At 38.1% G+C, this 24,330-nt stretch overlaps 1 protein-coding gene across 1 annotated transcript in view; it reads left to right on the plus strand.

The window, feature by feature from the left end:
• The window catches only part of ADAMTS18 (ADAM metallopeptidase with thrombospondin type 1 motif 18), a 403,884-nt gene that overhangs the window by 138,569 nt on the left and 240,985 nt on the right, over positions 1 to 24,330 (plus strand). Inside the window, exons 6-7 of the mRNA XM_044055552.1 lie at positions 5,449 to 5,544; positions 9,197 to 9,345. Coding sequence (XP_043911487.1) covers positions 5,449 to 5,544; positions 9,197 to 9,345 — 245 coding nt within the window. The remainder of the gene's footprint in view (positions 1 to 5,448; positions 5,545 to 9,196; positions 9,346 to 24,330) is intronic.

Raw genomic sequence — 24,330 nt, forward strand, 5'->3', positions numbered from 1 at the left:
GAAGAGTGTGGATATAGCCATATCTGAGCTGGGGATTGCTGGAGGAAGGATCATTGTGTGATTTTGTATTGGCTGACTAGTTTAAAACTGTGTAATTTTGCCTATATAGAAGCTTCACATTTGTATGTAGCTGTGCACTACACAACAGGGGTTAGCAGTGCCCTATATAGTAGCAAACTCCTAGAAACTATTTTTTCCAAATACCCTCCCAAGCTTCCCTGCTGTACTGCAGGCACCTCATCTGCACACTGCTGACTGCAGGTGTCTCAACAAATAAGCCAGCCCCTAAGGCAAACAACTTAAAATCTAATGCCCTGGTCATAGGTGATTCCATAATGAGATACACAACTGCCTCCCTCATCAGGATGGTCACAAAGAAAGTCACAGTTAGCTGCCTGTCAGGTGCCTGGATTCATCAACTTATGTGCACTCAATTCACTCAACAACAATTACCATTATGACTCTGTCATAGTACATGTTGGAGTGAATGACTTGAGATATACCTCTCTGGACTATATGAAGAGAGACATGACTGAACTCTCAGATTATGTGCCAGGCACTAAGTAGCATTTTACCTTCACCCAGTATGATGCCACAATACAGACAAAACATGATTGACTTCAACAATTGACTTAGCTTTTGGTGTCAGTCCAAGGGGGATCCAATATCTATCAGCCAGGGAAAGCATGGCCAACAGACCACACTACATTGCCAGAGATGGTCTTCACCTGTCTCTTCTAGACTTTTGGATAATGGCAAAGATGCTTGCCCCCCCCCCATAGTGTCTTTTTAGGTAATGTCAAAACAAAAAAAAATCCTGATGTAAAGTCCACTTGAGATAAACTCAAGGTTATGCTGCTTAATGCTAGGAGTCTGAACAGAAAACTGCACTCCCTGGAAGCACAACTCAGTTTGGAAGAGGCTGATGTCTTTGCAGTCACTGAGACTTGGTTCAAGGCCACATAGAGCATTCCAGTCATACAAGACTGCAATGCCTTCCATATGTTCAGTCACAAAATGAGCATAAAAGATCCAAAGGTGGAGTTGTATCCTCTTCAATAAATCCAACTAACCCTCGAGACTGGTTAAACAGTATGACTCTCTAGTGCTACTCCAGGTGCAATTAAATATAGGTAAAACACCGTACTGCATCGTTACTAGCTACAGATCCCCCACCATGAACCAAGAGAAACACACCGACTACTTGGACTTGCTGGAATCACTCCCTATAGAGCCAAGCACTTTGGTCATAGGAGATTTCAACTATCCTTCCAAAGACTGGACAACATACACAAGCATAAATGCGATCTCCCTGAGGTTCCTGGACTTTGTTAATTCAAATGGTCTGGAACAACTAGTTTTCACCCCTAAAGGGGGCTTGAATGTCTCGGACCTTGTACTCACCAACATGGAGGTGTCACTGCATTACCCACTGTGTGTCAGCCTCCCTGGTGAGATCAGACCATAAATCTGTCTCATTTGAAGTAAAGATCAGACTGTACACCCCCACAGGAGCAAACATATTGAAACATTTCTCCAAAGCAAACTTTAGCATACTAAGTGAGGGTATAAAAAGTTTGAACCCCCCCCTTTTAACACAGCCAACATTGACTCCTATGCAGAGGAGTACACAAATGCCCCATATAGACATTTAAACAACTATATAGAGTAGGCTGTACCTGTCAGGATCACAACCAGGTCCTCCCAAAGAAACAGGCCACCCCTGTGCACCGCATACAAGTATAAATAGTCTATATAACCGAAGGAGGAAACTGTCATCCAAGAACAAGAGGAAACTTACTCACCAGAGGAAGAATACCCTCCACAGCTTGAACAAGCAAATCAGATATCTTGTAAATTCCTCTAAAGCCAATTACAAGGCTAAATTAGCATCTCTAGCTAAAGACAATCATAAGATTTGTTTTAGCTATGTCAAAAATCTTAAATGTAATGCCCAGCTATGTGCCAAACTGATTGTGTATGGTACTACTCACACTGAACTTGAAGAAATTGCCAACTTGCTGGTGGACAGATAAGGCATAAATTTCACACCCCCCCGTCCCTACCAAATACACCCCAAAGTATCCCTGTCATCAGTCCTTTACCTAGCATCTCCAAAGAGCAAGTCATATCCACCCTCTATAAGGCCAAAAACACAGCCTGCATGGGACCAGATAATATCCCAGGCTGCTTACTAAACAGTCTAAAACAAGATCTAGTGGAACTGCTTGGCAGTGTCTTCAACCACAGCCTGAGTGGTGGCTTTGTTCAAAAAAGGGGAGAACAGCAACAGTTATCCCCTTACACAAAGGGGGTCCATCAACCAACCCTGGGAACTATAGATCTATTAGCCTAACCAACCTTATCTGCAAAGCCATGGAAAGAATCTTCATGGACCTTATTAACAAGGGCATAGGCAACCTCCAAACTCTTGACCCAACCCATTTTAGCTTAGTCAAAGGCTGGTCTTGGTTATTAAACCTGGTGGACTTCTTCAAAAATGTCACCAAAGCCCTGGATGAGGGAAAAGCAGTACATGCTGCCTATCTTGACATAGCCAAGGCCTTCAACACAATTCCCCAACTCAGATTTCATTGAGAAACTCTCCCAGCTGGGGATTAACCCATATGTCACTAGATGGGTGGCAAACTGACTCACCGACAGAATGCATACTGTCAAAGTTAAGGATTCCACTTCCACCAGTAGACCAGTTACCAGTGGTATACCACAAGAATCTGTGCTGGGCCCTCTAATATTTGGAATCTACTTATTGGATGCCCAGACAAAAGTATATGGCCTGTGGCTTACCAGGTTCTCAGATGACTGCAAACTAGGTGCAATCACTAAGTCCCCCAATGATGTTAATGTATTATAAAAGCAGTTAACACAGACTAATGATTGGTGCCAGAGTCTCGGTCTAAAACTAAATGCAAAAAATGCATCATTATCCCTTTGGCAAAGAAGTGGCCTCTGTAAATTACATTATAGTTAGCACCCCCTAAGCTCAAATACAGTAGTGAGAGACTTGCGAACACAGGTTGACAACAATTTAAACTTCAATCACCATGTCTCCACAGTGGTAAGGAAAGCCTTCTATGTTGCACATCTCATAAATAAGGGTATCACATCCAAGACTAAGGATGTTATAACTCCTCTATACTTGACCCTTATTAGACCACTAATTGAGTACAGTGCTCCCTTTTACATGTACCTCACCAGACACCTACAACAACTGGACAGACCACAAAGGTTTCTAATCAAGAAAATTGAGGGCCTCCAAAACATGACCAATACAGAAAAACTGAAGGCCATGTCTCTGTACTCTGTATCCTACAGGCTGCTGACAGACGATCTATGCCTGGCCTACAGATCGATCTCTGACCCTGCTGTAATGGAAATGCTGCATGTCCGCAAATCAATTGGGACAAGAGTCACTCACTCCAGGGATCTCAACCTATCCTTTGAGGTAAACAGAACATGTTGGAGAGACAGATATTTATCTCAATGGTTGCCACTCCTCTGAAATAAACTTATATTTCACATGAAGCAGAGCTCCTCAGTGACCTTATTTAAGTGCAACCTTGACAATTGGATGGGAGACATAAAATTCACCCCGGGGGGCACCTGTGTCTCTTATGGACAGGAGCAGTCAGTGTTAATCAATGATTCACTCTGCTAACAATGACCATCTAACCATGGTCAACTAGGGAACAAGGGTATTACATGGCTAAGTTGTTAAGGCCCTAGGGCCATTAGCCTAGTAACCTATGAACCTATGAACTACGGGTTCTATTCCCACACTATGTAGAAGGATTGCTGGTAATGTGTTGTACTTTGGAGTGGTGCTGCTGTACTGACTGTGTCCTCCTTTGGATGAGATGCATAGTACGTATGAACATGTTCTTGGTTTGCAACCCATTCTCTATTGCCATTTTACCAGCTTACCAATTTTTTAATGTAACCTAGGCTATTTATTCTTCAAGGGCAGCAGGCACTAAATTGTAGATGAAACACTGAAATATAAAACTGTTTGCTTGCAGCAGCCTTTTCATTAGTTACAGATTTCTTTAATGTGGAATTATTCAGATAACTTCAGTAGAGATGGTGCATATTGATTGATATTGAGTGGACTTTTGTGGTTGAGATGTTATGAAATGGGCAGTTTTGTCATTATTGGTTCAGACGTTTTGTTTCATTGCTTACAGGAAAATGTTCAAAACTGCAAATTTAAAGCACACACTAACAAATGGCATTGTATTATACAAGGAATATAATTTAATACAATTAGGAAGGTGTGTGTAGAAGGTAGACTTTATCTGCCACTGGCCAGATGCATTTTTTTAGAATGTGGGTTTCAATATCATTTCAGTGACTGTGAGTTTCAAGGCTTTATGTATGATCTACAGTCAGGAGCACTTGTATCAGAAATCAGACAGTAGCCAGCTGGAAGGTACACAATGAGGATGGGAAAAAACAATTTAAGGAGAGAATGCGTTCCATTATTTTAAAATATATTTTCAGCCATTTCTGCTGCTGTGTTGTTTTTAGTAGGGCTATTATTAAACGAAGGTGATACAGGTGTTATATATTAAAAAAAAATGTGAATATATCAGAGAAGAGATTTCATGTCATTGAATGGGAAGCAAAACTGACCTCTTGACTCATTTAAACCATTTTACCGTGGATCAGGCAGACCAGTCAAAGACTAGTCAAAAAAAAAAAAAACTTTTCCTACAAAACTTATGACTCTGTTGGTGGTATTTTGCTATTGGTACATGATGCATGATTTGTTTATCACTATTTACTTCACTTTCTGATTTTAATCATTGAACTAATGTTTTTCTTCTTAAGAGTGTTATAATAATGAACTTTGAGTGAATAAGACACTTAAAGGCTAAGCTGCCTCACAGGTTCCCGTTGCAGACTGTAACATCTAAGCACATATTTAGTTTCTCACTTACCATGCCGAACCATTCCAGTGAAATCTGCACTGTATGTAATAAATGTTCCATTCCACAGGTAATATGCTGTTTTAGTAGTGCCACTTAATGGACACTAGGCTTTTTTTAACAATCGTCTTCTCCATAGATGGATGGAAACATTGTGTCATGTTATGTTTATATAGGGAATGTTGCATTCCATAAATGACAAACAAAAGTGCAGCATGTGTCATCATACACATCTGAATTATTAATTCTGAATGGCACATAAACTGAGCTGTGAATTACATTTTTTGTGTAGCTTCCATGTCTCCCCTACAGTTACTGCAACACAGGTCAACTTTATATGTGTTTCTTCTATGTAGTATTAAGCATTATTTCCCATTTTCAGAATCCACTGTCTATAAATACCTTTAATATATAACTCCACTTCTTTAATTGTATCGTTATTATAAAAGGAAGAATGCAAAGAACAAAGGATGTGATTAGGTTTTGTTTAATTTTCCAGGATATCTGCAAATCCCTATGGTGCCACATAACAAACCACCGCTGTGAAACAAAGTTTATGCCAGCAGCAGAGGGGACTGCTTGTGGTGCAAACATGGTATGTCACATACGCTTCCAGTTATGAACTTAGTGCTCAAATAATTTTATTGATTTTTTCAAACAGATAATTAATAAACTTTATAGATCAAGCAAGAATAAATTGTAATGAACTATTTACAATATGTACAATGGCCTCAAATCAAATAATGAAAAAATAAAAACAATCTTAAATACACAGACAAAAAGTTACACATTATTAAACAATTGGAATTTTGCTTCTTCTCCTCTTATGAAGTTAAAATTGTGTCTGTTTCAAGTGTCTCAATAAGGGAACAAACTTTTTCCCAAGGATTATTAATCCATTTCCTAGGAAAGATTCTCATTTCCTTGACTTTGATTTCCATCAGTGCTACATATTTCAATAGAATTAGAAAATCATCAAATGTTGGAATGATAGATGATTTCCATTTCCTTGTGATACATTTTTTAGAGACTGCCATTGTAGTCCAAAGAAGATAAAGGTCTTTGTTCTTCGTAACAATAGTTTCATTTATATTCAGGAGGATTAGTGACGTTGACAAAATAAATGAATCTGCAAAAATGGCTTGTAGAAATTCACCAATATCTTCCCAGAATTTCTTAATATGGGAACATTCATACATAATATGAGACCAATCTGCAATACATTTTGAAGAACATCTCCAACAAATTATCTCATTAGAATTGTTGAATCTAGCTATTTTGTTGGGTATATAAAAAGCTCTATGCAGAATCTTCCAAGAAGAAATTTTCCAACTTTGTATATTGGAGGTTAACTGAATAGAATATAATAAACTAGTTTTAGTCTCATTTGATAACAATAATGGATGTTCTTTAGTGATAAAATTTGAGAATTTCTGATTAGAGTTTATTTTGTAATTAATAATAATTTTATATAATTTTGAAGTTAAATTTGTCCAATTAATATATATATTACTTCATGCAAGCAAAGTGTAAACTTTGGTATGGATTTAAAAGAAGAATTGTCTATTGTTCTACATAAATCTTGTGCATAGGGTAATAAACTGCTACGAGCTAACCAGTTAGAGTTTGATAAATCAGATGTATTAATTAACTGATTTACATCCATGACTGTCAGATTTTCCATACATTGGTACCAGCATGTAAAGTTTTTTTCTTTCCATAAATTAAGAGTATTTATAGGAATATTATTGAAAAAATTTTTTGTAATTTTGAAGGGAGTTAATAACTGAAACCATAGTTTAATGTCAATATTATTGTTTACAAAGCTTCGGAAAGTGTTATAAATAGAATTTATATAGTTTAGATTGGTAGGTTTGGTAGAATTTCATTCCATGTGTACTCTAAAGGAAATTGTGTCACTAAACATTTTTTTGGTGATTTTATTACACAAAGAATATCTGAAACATAGCAACAGATAGCATACAGCATCAGCAGCTTGAAATTAGTGATATACATTAATGCTTCCTTAGGGTATACTAGCAGTTACTCTGTATACATGAAATTATATTGTTTGGTACTATACATGTACATTAAGAGCTCTTGTGGGTCATTTATACAGCTTATGCCACTTTCTTCTTTGACATGCTAATAAAATGTCATGATTTAAGATATATGTCTGCCAATATAAGGCCTAACCTGATACACTGCCCTCACCAATGTGTGTTTGAGGAGATAATACCCATGACTGGGAGAACACTATTCTTCTAGACAACTGAGAATTTAACAGCACAGTAGTGGTAGCAGGGCCTAGGGGGGTCATGTGAATAAGTTGCACTTAAAGATGAATGATTAAAGTCTAAAGAAATACGAGTAGGTTTCACAATGTTATTCCTGGACATGTCTGCATAGCTAAAGGTTTTGTTCCCTCTATATAGAAAAAAACCTATAGGGAAGCTGTACCTTAAGGATAATTTTACCTCATCCCAAGGTGTATTAACCTTCCTGTATAAAGGTTGTGTTACGATCAGGTATAAGCAAAGCATGAGTAAACTGTTTCTTATATTTTCATCACTTGTGTGTTATTCCGCTTCCTCAGCATACTCTGTTAAAACTACATTTATTTTTTTTATTTAGTATTTGTCTCCCTGCATCTATTACCATATGGCCCATTAGATTTTAAAATTTCTCGCTCAGAAAAAATCTGCATTGCAGTACATTACAATTGCAGTAGTACTTCCTGTGGACCTGCTCTATATATATATATATATATATATGTACATACACACACACACACACATATATATATATATATATATATATATATATATATATATGTATATATATATATATATATATATATATATATATATATATATATATGTATATATATATATATATGTATATATATATATATATATATATATATATATATATATATATATATATCTATATGTATATATATTCGTATCACTTCACTGAAAGACCATTTCACTGACACCCATTTCACTGAGACTAAATCACCTAAAGTTCATTTCACCTAAAACTCATTTCACTGAGAAGTGGTACTCTAAGACAAGTCAAATGTATATGTCATTTTCCCCACTGTAGTGCGATCCTGGCATTAGTATATATATATATATATATATATATATATATATATATATATATATATATATATATAGTTAGGGAGGGTGGGGAGCACAGCCTCCCACATTAGGGGGTGTGGGGAGTGTAGCCCCCCACCTAGATGGGTTTTACCAAATAATCTAAAACAAAACCAGACAGAAAACCAAATTAAGTGGGGGGCTACACCCCCACATCCCCAAAGGTGCTGTCCTATTCTAAATTTTGAAGCTATGTAATATCTACCCAGAGCAGTCTAGCAGCATTGTACCATCATTAGTAAATTTTTAACCTTTCAGGCAAATGATATGCCAAAGCATTCCTCCATTTGGCCTTTGCATTTTTTGACATACTTATCTAATGAAGGTTTCACAAGACAAAGCCTTTCTACATCAAATTTCTCATAAATGGAACTGTGGTCAATACCCGTGTATTAGTATATCATCATACAATTCATAGCATTAATACTGTCAATTATTTTGTCCTGGCTATTACAGCAAAGATTTTTTTTAAGCAAATAATACCGATTTCCTTCTTAACACCCTTCACTACAAGTCTGATCTGATCTCTGAGGTATTTACTAAATTCTGGTTGTGTTTATATTGATAAGACTGAAATAACTACACTGTACATTTGCAGCCATTTTAGAAGCAGGATATGAATAATGCTTTATTTAGATATAAAACTGAAAGTGGCATATTTTAACTTTGGTATTTTCATATTGGAAACATGAGATCTTTAAGATAAAATTACACAGACATTTTAACAACTATGGACCAAAATGGCAAAGCAGGTACCAAGTTTCTGGTCCTAAAGGGTTAAATTCTATGTTTTTTAGACATTCTCTGAGGCAGAGAGGAGTGCTTAAAATTGTATGATTACAGTTTCACATAAAACAACATGTGGTCATTTTTATCCTCTTACTTGGACTGATGAAGGAGTTGCTGGTCCAGGCATTTATCATAGCTTTTAAGAAAAAAATGAATTATCGTTAATGTATGTAGACTACAATATTTCTTCATTTCTTATTTTTGCCTTTTTAATATTTTATATTGCCCTGCCATAAATTATATTTAATCAGTTAATGATCTGTGTTCTGTGACTGAATGGTTTATTTTTGACAGTGGTGTAGGAGGGGTCACTGTGTAAAAGTTGGAGATCATGGTCCCAAACCTATCCATGGACAGTGGTCAGTGTGGTCTGAATGGTCTGTCTGTACCCGTACATGTGGAGGAGGAGTTACCTACAAGGAAAGGTTCTGCAACAATCCAAAGTGAGAATCTCTTTGTTAATATTTATTGTTTGTTCTAACTCTATATGATGTTTAATATTTAAAGAATTATATTAAAAAATAATATCTTGTTTTCTTTTAAATTTCAACCTTTTCTTAACTTAATATCAACAATGAGTACATATTGAATACTTACCTACAGTATATAAATGATCAGTTTTAAAACTGAGATAACATTTTTATATAAAGATGCAAGATATCTATACTGGAAGACTTCAGTATTCCAGTGTGGATGGTTTTCTTAAATCCACCATGAAGAAAAATGGCAAACGTTATACATGCATCATAAAGAAGTGTCTTGGAAGGCATCTACCTTATTGCATATTCCAATTAATTTTAATGGTCTTAGTAACTAACATGAGGCTAATGTATAGTGTTTCATGCTATTGAACATAGCATTGTAGTAGTGCCCAGACAGTCTGTGCCATACACAACTGGGAAGTAGATACAGTTTGCTAAACCCTTACTCTGAGCCAGTACTTGTCTCCTTTTCTTTGGTTATAGCCATGGATATGGTCACAGCTTCCTCTATAGACTAATTCAGAAGTAATCTTTGGTTCAGATAAGCACGAAGATTATCAGATATGGAAAAGTAGATGGACAAGTTCCAGCTTAGTCATTTAAACAGAGTTTAATGCCCTCAGAACTTTTACTACCTGTGCCATTAGAACTACATTTACAAAGCAAATGCATGTCTGGTACCTAATACTATCTTTAACATCTGGCCCACTTGTCCCACTTCTCCCCCCTTAATCTTCTACAGACAGACAGATTGAGAGGTTATGACTGGTACAGCTCCCTTACACCACCATGACTTGTTTCTGATAGACAATTTTGAAGGAATTTATGGATATCATACTTCTCACATTCAGTAGAACTGGAGGCAATAATACTGTGAGAAGGGCTCTACCAGTCAGTGGTTTTACCTCTCAGTACTTAATACATTTTCTGGAGGGGCTACTGTGACTGTCTGGAGAATTTGTTGGTGCACAAACCTGTTCTCATTGATTTAGCTGTAAGGGAATCTGCTAGACATCAGGGAATGATGTTACATATGTTTACTTTGTAATTACATGGGGGAGCAGACCATGCAATAGATTGTAGCCTGCATGAATAGGTCCTTACTGGGATATAATTTTGTGTCCTGCATGATTTAAATGCCAAGAAGCACTGGCTATTTACTTATACTTTCATATTAGTTACAGTCTGGAGGGTGTGTGTACAGTCTATGAATATGGATGCACAGTTCTGCATGCAGTTATTATATCAAACCTTGTGAATCAGTTGAATCTTAATAGTGGTACATTTAGATACTGTACTCTGGACTACAATGACAATACCAGCACTAAACTCATACTGATAATTAGCAAATTAAATGCTTTACAGTTCTTATTAGAAAAGCACATTTATAATCAGGAATAGAATTAGCTGAAAAACAGTATAATAATGTTGTGTTTTAATTCCTATGTATGTGTTGACCTTTTCACTTAATCTATTGAACAGAATAAAAAAAGGAGTAAAACTAATGGAAAATACAACTCACCATAAGCTTTTCAGTTTTCTTCAGAATCTTTGCAGAATGTGTTTAGTTATAAAATAGCACTCTTTTTGCTTCCCCTTCCCTCACTTGGACAGCTGTCCTGTGCCCTGTCTCCTTGCTAGCTTGACAATCTACCCCAGATCCAATGCCTGCAAATTGTGCTGGGGTCAAGGATATCCTGTACAGTGACATTGCCACACATCCAGCTGTTTTTTTTTTTTGGCTTTTTCGCTTACTCCTGTTGCTCCTCTCCTCCCTTACAGACCTAATGTTATGCCTGAGGGGTGGGCATGCAATAGAGAAGGGCAGTGTATTGTTCCCACTTGTATGACAGCTCACCCATGTCTCTACTTACCTCTTCTAGGCATGCCGACCTGCATGCCACCCCAAACCTCAACCGGGGATTGACACAGGAGATGCCCACAGGTCAACTCACCCATCCCTCCTTGCTGCTCTGTCAGTCACCCAAGCAGCTAATAGAACCCTGGTAAGATGGGCCATAGTCAGGGCTTTATCCATCTATACCACTAGAATGGCAAGAAATAGCTTGTTTTGTTACTGAAAAATTGGATGCCCATATCCTATTAACTAACTGAATTGTTGATAGATTAGCCTGTGTTATGAAAATCTGTAATATTCATGAAATGATACAATGATTTTCACCATTTAGCTTCATTTTTGGTTCTGCTGTTCAGCAAAGAACAATGTTTTTAAATTATATATATATTGTAGTAGTGTGGTCTGAAGGTAGAAATGAATAAGGCATGTGCCATCCTTTAGTATGATTTATAGTTGAATAAATAGCTTTCAAGCACAAATCAGACATATTACCTAGAAAGCAAAAAAGAGTTGCACCTTCAGTTAATCACAAGATGCTTAAAATGTGTATCTGTTTGTTTAGAATACAGCAAATATAGGTAAGATAAAATGTATTTTGTTGGTAGAATTGTGCTACAGGTGAAGTTTATCTACCCTGATTCAAAATTTTCTCATCCTGATGCTCACTATAAATACTATAAGAGTTCATTGGAAGCAAAAATGTGGAAAAAATCACCTTCATGTACTTCTAGATTTCTAGTTTATTCTCATAGTAATTAAAATAATTACAATCCTGTTCTAGTGGTATAATTTGTAACTAACAGGTACCACGGCTTGACTCTGCCTTGTTCCTGCTACACAAATGAGAAGACATTTAACCTTGGTATTCTGGAGTTTGACTCTTGCTCATTGCAGAACAGGCAGAATCCACTGCCAATGTAGTCAGCCATAGTAACAGATACACAGATAACAAAGCTAAGAAGCTGTCCACTACAAGTAATTATTGTGCTTCTGACCCTTTCATGGACAGCTAAAATTAAGTAGAAATGCAGAAGTGAAATAGACTGTATACAAGGAGATCACATATTGGTATGCATCCAGCAAAACTGAAGAATGAAGTCATACAATGCTCTGTGAGCCTCCAGCCAGACTGCAAACTCATGACTAAGGGAAGTATTTATTATCAATATATGTATTTGTTTGAATATATAAGGGTAAGGGGGGTTATATATCAATATATGCATGATCCCCTGTGAAACGTATGGGCAAGGTGGACTATGTGTCAGTATGTACCTCATATCATCCTGTCTGCAAACATATAAGTGAGGAAGAGTATATGTCAATAGGTACATAATGCTGTATGTTTGCACACAGTTAATGTGTGTGTATGTGCACCAATATGTACATTATCCTGTGTGTAAACACATGAATAAGGGGAGCTTATGTCAATATGTGCATCATCCTGCATGTAAACCCAAGAGTAAGTGGGGGTATCAATATGTGCATCATCCTATTAGTAACCATATGAGTTAGGGGGGACATGTGTCAGCATGTGCATCTTTCTGTGTGCAGACATGAATAATGTGGAGTATGTGTCAATATGCACCATTCTGCAAATAAACCTGTAAGCAAGGGAAAGTGTGTGTCAATATGTACATTATCCTGTGTGTAAACACATGAATAAGGGGAGCGTATGCCAATATGTGCATCATCCTGCATGTAAACCCAGGAGTAAGTGGGAGTATCAGTATGTGCATCATCCTGTCAGTAGCCATATGAGTTAGCAGGGCCATGTGTCAGCATGTGCTTCATTCTGTGTGCAGACATGAGTAATGTGGAGTATGTGTCAATATGCACACCATCTGCAAATAAACCTGTAAGCAAGGGAGAGTGTGTGTGTCAATATGTGTATCATCCTGTGTGTAAACCCATGATTAAGGGAAAGTATTTATCAATATTTGCATCATCCTGTGTGTGAACCCATGAATAAGGGAGAGCATATGTTAATATGTGCATCATACTGTGTGTAAGCTGATGAATAAGGGAACGTATTTATCAATATTTGCATCATCTTTTGTGTGAACCCATGAATAAGGGAGAGTATGTGTCAATATCTGCATCTTACTGTGTAAAACCCATGATTAAGGGAGAATATGTATCAATATGAAATTAAAATCTTAACTGTGTGGGATTTCTTTCAACTCAAGGATAACTTCCTTAATGATATCAAACTAAAATTTAAACTTAGTAACAAATATACAATAATTTTGAGACAAATCAAAGAGATAATCTCTACTTTGGGGAGCTTTCCAGATAAAGTACAGGAAGAAATAAACATTGCAACATCACTCCTGAAATGTCTAAAAATTAAAAAGAAGATGGTATCAATTACTTACAACCTAATCTCTACCACTAAATACCAGTCTTCTATTACATTTGCAGAATATTGGAGAAACAAAAACCCTGAACTGACTGATGTCCATCTCTCCTAAGCAATCAGCAATACAAATGGATTTGCCCCTTTTAAGAAACTATTATATACCCAATTAATGATAAATAATAATGCATACTATACCCCAGAACATTTAAACAGTTTCTTCCCTAACACTTCACCTTTCCGTACCTTTTGCCCCACAGTGACAGCTGACCTCTTACACATCTTATAGAGCTGTAAATATGCAAAAAATGTATGGAACTCCTTAAGGATTAAACTTACAAAAATGGGATAAGGCAAATTCAATCTCTCCTGGGAATTTGATATACTATGTATAGGCCATACTGACATACCCACTACCAAACTGCTCTTTTTATGTTAATTAAGCTCTACATTACACAGAACTGGTTAGATCGCTCTAAATTAGACTGGGATAACTTTAAGAACATGGCATCCAAGTATATTTTATCTCATAAACTAACTACTAACAATGTTAAATGCCTGAAATACCTTAGCTTCTGGAATAATACTTTAGATTGTATCCTAAAATAACATAGAATGGTTTGTTGTACCTATTGTCCTATAAAAGTATTATCAACATTTCCTCCTCAAAAGAGATTCAATCCATGGTTACCTATATGTGTGTTACAGATACAAAAATAAGAAGTACTAAACTTTAATAAATGCAATTAAAATCTTAATGTAATAATGTAGCACTATCTGTAAATAGTTGTATTTGTGTGGTATTTATTCTTTATTCTATTCCATATTATAGTTAACTACTGAATTTCGACTCTGCCAATAACAATACTTTGTATTAATAGTGTTAAAATTGTCATGTTTCTTCTATGAATGTTTACCTTTTTCTTTTTTTTTTCTCTCTTCATATTGAGAAAAATCTTAAGTGTACTTGCCAATTACTTGAATGACTAATGGCTTTATTTGTCTATGAATACTGATCATTGTCAGTTAAACATCTTCTGTTGTTGTATATCACAATATATTTAATGAAACTAAAATAAAATAAAGATTTGGAAAAAAAAGTATATATATGCATCTTACTGTGTATAAACCCATGATTAAGACAGACTGTGTGCCCATATGTGCACCTTCCTTCTGTACACATATGAGTAAAGGGGAGTGTATATAAATACATATATCATCCTTTGTGCAAATACTTTAGTAAGGGAGGGTGCGTGAATGTTTGCAGTAGAGCTGCTTCCATACTATGAAGTAAGGAAAAATATAATTTTTAATGGTGAAGGATGTGATTGCCTAACATGCACTGTTTATCAACTTATTGTGGTTTATATTACAGAAATGCATTACATAATTTCTGAGTGTATTAGTACTAATGCAAGCTATAGCTGTATAGCACACATACAGATTTTTTTTCCACATTTGGCTCTAGTTTGGTGTTTTTTAAACACTGAAGTGCAACATTATATAAATGTTTATATTTATTACAGAGTTCCTTATGTAGAATAAAATATTCACAAAATGCAGGTAATATTGATGCGTTTGTCATGTAATACAAATTTCCATTACTGAGTGACATGAACAGTAAAAAGACACAGTATTATTCAACAAGTGTTACTGAAAGATCTCTCTTTGCTGTGTTTTCATGTAATGAACCATTAAAGAATAGCACTCTTCAAACTTTTCTTTATGCACCTTATTAATAATTTATTCATTGCTTTAATAATTTCTGTTTTTGTTCTTGGGGTATCTCATTAATTTCCTTTCTGTTCCTTTCAGGCATAACACAATAAATCACAACCAAAGACAGCAGTAATGCATAGTTGAATTTTTGCATGGCACTTTTCCTTCTTAATGCTTACATTTTCCACTTAGCCTTAGAATTGCTGTTTTTGTCATCCCAGAATATTGTACTCAGTCTACCTCATTATTTCTCGCATTAATAATTTTTAAACTGCACACTGCATCATATTTATCCACATATTGTGTCAAGCACAGTGTAGTTCAATAAAACCCACAATGAAGAATTCCATTGACTTATGGGTTGCTTTTGACAAACAAGATTTAATAAAATGTGCCACTACTGAGCAACCAGCACCCATTTTTTCTACACCATTTTAAACTATATTGCAGTTTTAATCCTATTACTTTCTGTTCTGCTTGTGGAGCTTTTCTCCTTGAGTCACCACTAGTAAAGTACATTGTGAGTGACAACCCATCTCAAATTAATAAATCTAGTAAAGTTTAATAAGTCAATTAGAATAACATAAATGAGATAAACTAGACATGAATCAAATCACAAGATTCTACAAAGATAATGAGTAACAGATGATAACTTATCTGTTTAACTTAGTAATCAGGAAGACTGTTTGGAGGTAATAGTAGTTTCACCAAATTAAACTAAATCTGGAGGGAGCCCAGGTTGAAACAGAATAACAAGGAGAGAAAATATAGAAGCTGGAGTTTCTAGTACAGTGATCAGATAAAATCAAGGCACAGAGAAAGCATATGAAAGCATATGAATGAAGAAAGATTTTTCAAATGTTAGGAGAGGTCACAGTGGTAGTCAATGTGGGGAATAAAGACATCTGGAAGTTCTCAAATTAAATTGAAGTCATATTGTTTCTTAAGCCAATGGTATCTATTGGCTGCATAAAATTCCTCCAGTAATTAATAGGCGGTAAGCCAGAAAGAATAAAGTTTAACCTGTAAACACAGCAATGAGCAGTGGAGTGATAATAACACACGGCTCTATTAATCAGGCAAGGTTTGAATAATCAGGTTTGTATGCTCTATATTTCCAATTTAGGAAGCACACACACACACACAAACACACACATATATATATATATATATATATATATATATATATATATATATATATATTTTTTTTTTTTTTTTCCCAAAAAGATGAGTATGCATATACATAAATAGGTAGCTTGTATCTGTGAGCTCTTAAAAAGGGAAGGATAGGTTGATTAGCACATCAGGGACTTAGCTGTCTCATAGGTCTGTCCCCAGCTCTTGTGTCATTCAGAAGTCTGTTTGCTGGTCTGCATGATTAATCTGAAAAATTGTTCATGACCATGCTGTAACACAGTGAATCAATCAATACAGAACACGATGAGGTAAACAGTGCAAGCCTGTACCAGATGTCTCACCTGCAAGGACCAGCAGTGAGAGAAAAGTGGTGTATGGAGAGATGAAACCAAACAATGTTTATGCAGATGTTCATCGTGCATACAGCTGCAGTAATCACATATGGGTTCTCTGCCGTCAGGCGGTCCCTCGGTCGGCCGAATTCCAAAGTCTTGGTCCGGCGTCAGTTGTTGTCGCTTTCTTTCCTGACGTCAGTGCGACAGGGGTATATAAGACACAGCTGACGCCATATTCTTCAGTCTTTTTTGCCGCGCGGTGCCTGAAGCAGAAGCAGTTCGCAAGTGCCGGTCGGCCAGCTCCTGAATTTACGAAAAATTAGAAACCGAAGTCTTCTTTAAAGCTAAGTACCCCGTTGGGGAAACTTTTCTTGCCTCAGACCGATGTCAGACAAAGTTAACAATTGTATTTCTTGTGGGAAGCAAATACCGCATAAGGATTTCCATTCCCTCTGCATACCTTGTTTAGGCCCAGACCACGACGTCTCGGGCTGTTGCTTTTGTGCTTCTTTCAATAAACGCACTATTAAGCGTCGGGCAGAGTTCGCCCAACATTATTTTGGTAAAGCCATTGATTATAAAATGTTGTCGGAGACTCCGACTACCGTTTTGTCCAAAAGACGCAAGGATAAGGACCGACACGTGAGGTCTGCGGTCTCCACCGACACCACGCCAAAACCGACTGCACGTGGTCCGGTTCTCAGCGAGATGCCTTTGCAGTCCCTGATTACCGACGACACTTCTTTGGCGGTGTCTTCTGTACCCGAGACCGCAGGTGCCTCGGCCCTTACTCAGACTACAACCACCAAAGCCACTGTGAGTGTTGAGTCTCCTAATGTGGACAGGTCCACTTCCACCCAGGGTGTCTTTAGGCCCTCATCTTCCTTTTCCATTAAGGCCTTTACTAAGTCCAAATCAGCCATGCATCCCAAGAGGCCTGTTGCTCAGGGCCCATCCCCAGGCCCCATGCCTAAAAAGCAGATGCTTAAAATGGCTGAGGATTTGATTACCCTTATCAGGGGTTCCCAACCCCCTCCAGACAAGAGACCCAGAGTGGAGGAAGATTCTCCCTCTTCTGAACAGGGCTCCATTTTCTCAGAACATTCTGATGTAGAGGAGCACTCATACTCCCCTTATGAAGATTCGGATGCAGAACAGTCCATTCCTTCTGTATCTCCCCCCAGAGGATTTCTCTTTGGGGAAACCTTGCACACCTTGAGGGAGCACTTCCATTGGGAAGGCCAAGACTTTTCTGATTCCAAGAAAAGGCTTAGGGAATTTCTTTTGTTACCTCAACACAGACCGCTGGCTATACCTCCTGTCTTGGACATACTTGATGATGTTTACTCGGAGGCTTGTCTTAGTCCAGATTCCCTGCCTCCTGCTCCAGTCAAACCTGATAGGTACTACAGAGTTCCTAACTCTCACCAATTTCTTTTCAAAAGCCATAATGCTGACCCTGAAACCATTTCTCAAGGCCCCAAGGGAATGAAGGCCTCTACTGCCAAGAATCCACTACCTTCCGAAAGAGAATCTAGATCCTTAGAAAGGTGGGGGAAAAAGGTATACACCTCGGCCACCCTAGCCATGAGGGCCTTAAATTGTCAGTTCCATATGCTTAAATACCAGCAGTTTCTGTTATCTCAATTAAGAAATAAAATGTCTCAATCTGAACAACCAGATTTGAAGGAATTGCAGGATATGATGCATAGTGCAGAACAAGTGGGTAAACACACCTTGCAATGTGGCTATGATGCCTTAGAGGCCTCAAGTAGAGCTGCTGTTACAGGATCAGTCATTCGTAGACATGCTAGGCTTAGGGAACAAAGCTTGCCTGATCATGTTAAAGCTAAACTACTAGATGCTCCTTTACAAAAGGATGTACTATTTGGTACTAATGCTGAGGAGATACTATGTAAAATGGAAGAAAAAGCTAAATCTATGCAAACTGTCAAGGCTTTTCTACAGGTACAACCACCTCGTTTTAGCAGAAATTGGCCTTCAAAAAACTGGTCCTTTCCAGCCACGGACAAGCCCCAAAGAGGCAGATACAGGCGCACAAGGGGCAGAGGACAACCTCAAGGATCATATAGAGGCAGACAATGGCAAACTCCAGCACCAAGAGGTGGCGAGGACATGCACAACAATACAGAAAACAAACCCAATGACTTCCTCCTTTTCATGCCAAGCAAGTCTCAGCTGGCAGCTCCCTTGGGAGGAAAGCTGGCATTATTTACAAGAAATTGGCATATTATCACAACAGACAAATGGATCCTGGACATTATAAACAGAGGCTACAGATTTCATTTTCACACTCTTCCAAAAATGAGAGGCATGCCAAACCTGCCACACAATCAAAGGGCAGAGGCACAAATACAAATTTCAAAACTCATGGACATGAAAGCTATTCAAGAGGTACCTACTCACGAACAAGGTCAAGGTTTTTATTCCAGACTATTCCTGGTACCAAGGAAAGGAACCGACTGGAGACCCATTTTGGACTTATCCATCCTAAATACATTTCTACGCGTACCAAAATTCAAGATGCTCACATTACAGCAGCTTCTTCCCATGCTGGGCAAGGGGTTTTGACTGGTAACATTGGACCTCAAGGAGGCATACCTGCATGTCCCAATCAGACAAAGCTGCAGAAGATACCTCAGATTTCTTGCAGGTTCAATCCACTATCAATTCTCTGCATTGCCCTTTGGCTTATCTACTGCGCCCAGAGTATTCACGAAATGCCTGGCATCAGTAATCGCCTACTGCAGACTTCAAGGGATGCAAATTTACCCTTATTTGGATGACTGCCTGATCCAAGCGGACCGAAAGCACAAACTTCTGGAACATCTGGCTTATGCAATATGGTTACTGAATTCTCTGGGATACTCAATCAACAAAGAGAAATCCAGGCTAACACCATCTCAGAAAATAACTTTCCTGGGTGCCAACTTGGACACAAACACCCAGATGGCCTACCTTACGCCAGAAAAACAGGGGCAACTAACTCAGTACTTCAAAATGCTAGCAAATTGTACCAGGCTTACTGCAAGGAAAATCCTGCAGGCTCTGGGCTTCATGGCATCTTGCATTCTTTTAATCCCATGTGCAAAGTTGCATATGAGAAAACTTCAATGGTACCTAAAAAAACTATGGTCTCAGCACAGCCACAATTTGGAAACAATAATACCAATAATTCAATGTTTGCAAAAGGAATTTCTATGGTGGGCCCAAGCATGTCAAACAAACACAGGTCTCCCATTCTGCAAGCCTCAAGCAAATCAAGTCATCACAACAGACGCCTCAGATTACGCCTGGGGGGCGCACATGACAGACAGGTGCATTCAGGGCAAATGGTCCCAAAAGGAAAAGCACCTTCACATCAACCAAAAAGAAATGCTAGCAGTGATAAATGCAATTACAGCATTCAAGGACCTCCTGCATCTAGGACAATTATTAATAAGAACAGACAACACCACAGTAATGTGGTACATAAACAAACAAGGAGGAACACATTCATACCCCCTGTGCAGACTAGCCATGACACTTTGGAACTTGGCTCTGGAATGGCAAATGGAACTTCAAGCACAGTACTTGCCAGGTTTGGAAAACACGCTGGAAGACAGTCTAAGCAGAAATATGACAGATCCGCACGAATGGAAGTTGCATCCTCAGGTGTTTACACAGATAATCCAAGCGTGGGGAAGGCCAGACATAGATCTCTTTGCCTCACACAGGAATCATCAATTGGAAAAGTTTTGTTCAAGGACCTTCCATCCAAAGGCCTGGAGAGTGGACTCCCTTTCATTCAGTTGGACAGCATGGACAGTGTACGCTTTCCCACCTCTGCCTCTTCTGCCCAAGGTGCTCTTGAAAGCAAGAGCAGACAGACCGAAGATGATACTGATTGCTCCAGACTGGTCAAGACAGCACTGGTACCCACTCCTGAGGAGCCTAACACATACTCCTCCCTGGTCCCTACCTCTAATGCTTCTTCTGCTGACTCAGCACAACTACAAAACTCTTCACAGTCAGCTGAAAACACTCAATCTCGCTGCATGAAAAATTCCTTAACACTTCAACAGACCTTACTCTCCAAAGAGGTACAGGATGTCATTTTGGAGGCCAGAAGGCCATCTACTAGAAAGGCTTACTCAGCAAAATGGAAACGGTTTTGCTCTTGGAATGAGAAAAAAGGCCAGGACCCTACAAAACTAAATTTGCCTCAGGTATTACAGTATCTAGCTGAGCTGCTGAACAGTGGACTCTCATTTTCCTCCATAAAAATCCATGCCTCAGCCATTTCTGCAGAATTCAACACGGATCCACCCTTATTCTCTCACCCACTCTTAAGACAGTTCCTCAGAGGGGCTAAGAATATAAGACCACCAAGGAAACAACCAGTCCCAGCCTGGGATCTTAATTATATTCTAGAAAAATTAACATTGCCTCCCTTTGAACCAGCTGCCTCAACAGATTTGCAATATTTGTCCTGGAAAACAGCCTTCCTTCTGGCCATTACTTCAGCTTGTAGGGTTTTGGAACTGCAAGCCCTCATGGCTGTGCAACCCTTTCTAATTTTCCATCAGGACAGGGTTTCCCTTCAAACCAACCCATCATTTATGCCTAAAGTGGTATCCAGGGTAGCTTTAAATCAAGCCATACACTTGCCTACCTTTTACCCCAATCCTCAAAACAAAGGGGAAAGGCTGCTGCACTCTTTAGACATCCATAGACAGCTATGTTATTACTTGGACAGAACAAAGCCTTTTAGGAAATCACAACAACTTTTTGTGTCCTATGCTGTAGGAGCTCAAGGGAAGCCAGTGACCAAACAGACAATTTCAAAATGGATAGGCCACTGCATACGGTTTTGTTACACCTATCATGGGAAATCTGTCCCTACAGGCATCAGATCCCACTCCACCAGGGCCACAGCTACCTCTACAGCCTTCCTCAGAGGAGTTCCTACCAAAGATATTTTGGAGGCAGCCACTTGGAGTTCTGTGCATACCTTCACAAAACACTACCACCTGCCTTTATATTCCAAAACTAGAGCAGGCTTTGCCACTGCTGTATTGCAGGGCATTCTGGCTCATCCCAGTTCCACCTAGTGCCTACCACCCTGTGCGTAGCTTTGGGATTCCACCCATATGTGATTACTGCAGCTGTATGCACGATGAACATAGTACAGTTTTGTACCTACCATAAATGTAGATGTTCGAGTGCTAATACAGCTGCAGTACAGGTTTCCCTCACTCCTTCCCCTCTTGGTAAAGGACTAGTGGCTAACACCTCCTCTTACAACCTAATTTGGGTTATCCTCCTATGGTGTATTTGCTTGCAACTACTGATTTTTGATTACATTGCATTGCTTGAATATATTTTTATATATATAATTTATGTATTGCCTTCCTTCTGGGGGCACCTGACATCTGGGGCAAGAAAAGACTGAAGAATATGGCGTCGGCTGTGTCTTATATACCCCTGTCACACTGATGTCAGGAAAGAAAGCGACAACAACCGACGCCGGACCAAGACTTTGGAATTCGGCCGACTGAGGGACCGCCTGACGGCAGAGAACCCATATGTGATTACTGCAGCTGTATTAGCACTCGAACATCTACATTTATGGTAGGTACAAAACTGTACTTTATTCATTCAGATACTATTCTTTTAGTAAAATAATATGGAAAAATTGTACTTCTCTATAACATTGCAATGCCTTTTTGTTTCTTGAAACAATTTTCCCTGATCCATGTTGACAACTCCTGTCCTATAATATTTGACTTCCTGAACTACTTCAGGAGCTACTTGTAATACACTCTGAGTACAAGGTGGATTAAACTTGTCTTTACTACAAGCCTTTTCCCAAATGTAGAAATGCAGTGCTGAGAGGATTAAAGAGAAGATGGTTTAGTCTGATAAGTGTTAGTTCTAGTGCATTAAGTCTGACTGGAGTCAAAAGTGATTTTAAGCAGCAGAGTGGAAACAGAAAAGCAGAACACCATCCAAATACTTGACTTTTTTTTTGCTGATGATTCAGTTTTGTTCTACAAAATTTATAGTCTCTGTGTGTGTGTGTGTGTGTGTGTGTGTGTGTGTGTGTGTGTGTGTGTGTGTGTGTGTGTCTGTGTATATATATATATATATATATATATATATATATATATATATATATAAATATAAAATGTGTATATATCTATATATATGAGGTACAATAAAATATCTATAGACAGTTGTTTGATGAGAGGTGTGTGAGGAACACTGCAGATTGACTAAGTCAAAAATGAATCTAGATGGTCCAGTTGAGGGTGTGTATTTAAATATGTATGTGTGAAACAGAAGGAATTTACTACGATAAGCAGATGTCTTTCTGTCATTTATGACAAACACTGGTGGCGTCCCTAGTTAAAAAAGTAATTATTCTGAGTGGAAGTCAGTTTCTGTTTGTAAAAACAGCTGATTACTGCTATCACTTAACCATAGTTATATTTAAACTCTCAGTGAAAGCATGTGTGTTTCAGTTCATAGATGTTATGTGTGTGTGTGTGTGTGTGTGTGTGTGTGTGTGTGTGTGTGTGTGTGTGTGTGTGTGTGTGTGTGTGTTGCCATACATGCAGTTTACCTCTGTGAAACAACTGAAACATTAAACTAGACAGCATTTATCCCAACAGGTCATGATCAGCTCTTCAATTCCCTGTGAAAGTGCTATTTTGTTGCATACATCTTTCCAAGAATGCAAATTGCAAATTCAGTCACTTGACCAGTTAAATGATCATTGATCTGCAGTGTCAGTAGCAGTCTATGCTCACATACTGCATGTGTCTTTGTGTAGCTGGCAGAAATACTTCAGGCAAAATTTCATTTATGAGATCACTATCAAACTTCAACAAAACAGCCATTCATAAAGTGTTTATTTGTGTAGAGTGTCCGGGTTTGAGCTGAAATAGTTATGAGAAAAAAACAAAACAAAGCAAACATAAAAACTCATAGCTTTTATTTGAAGGCACGTAAGGAATTTCAAATTGAAATGAGGCATAGCTATTAGAAAGTCTTTTATAGGCAGTAATAGATGTAAATAAAGGTGAAATGTTTTATGTGGTAGTTCATGAATAAACTGTGTGTCCATATTCATTAAGGATATCCACACCTCCAGGCTAGTTGCTCAGCATAATGCATCCGAGATTAGCCAAGTGCAACTAACTCTGGGCAAGACCACAATCCAAATTGTAACTTGCTACAGATCCCCCACCATGCCCCGGGATTTCCACTCCTTATTTGTTGATACACTGGAAAATATTAGGGTACAACCCAACACCCTAATAATGGGCAATTTCAACTACCCCACCATTAACTGGGAAAACTACTTATGTACAAACTCTTTTGCTCTACGTTTTCTGGAATTCATAAATTCCAATGCCTTGGATCAACATATCCACACCCCTACCAGAGGCAGCAATATCCTAGACCTGGTCATTACCAACATGGGTGACCAGTGTTCCACACTAGAGGTCAATTCCTCATTGGTCAGATCCAAA

This window comes from Protopterus annectens, chromosome 14.part0 (assembly GCF_019279795.1).
Source record: "Protopterus annectens isolate FY-2018-M chromosome 14.part0, PAN1.0, whole genome shotgun sequence".
Classification (NCBI taxonomy): Eukaryota; Metazoa; Chordata; order Ceratodontiformes; family Protopteridae; genus Protopterus; species Protopterus annectens.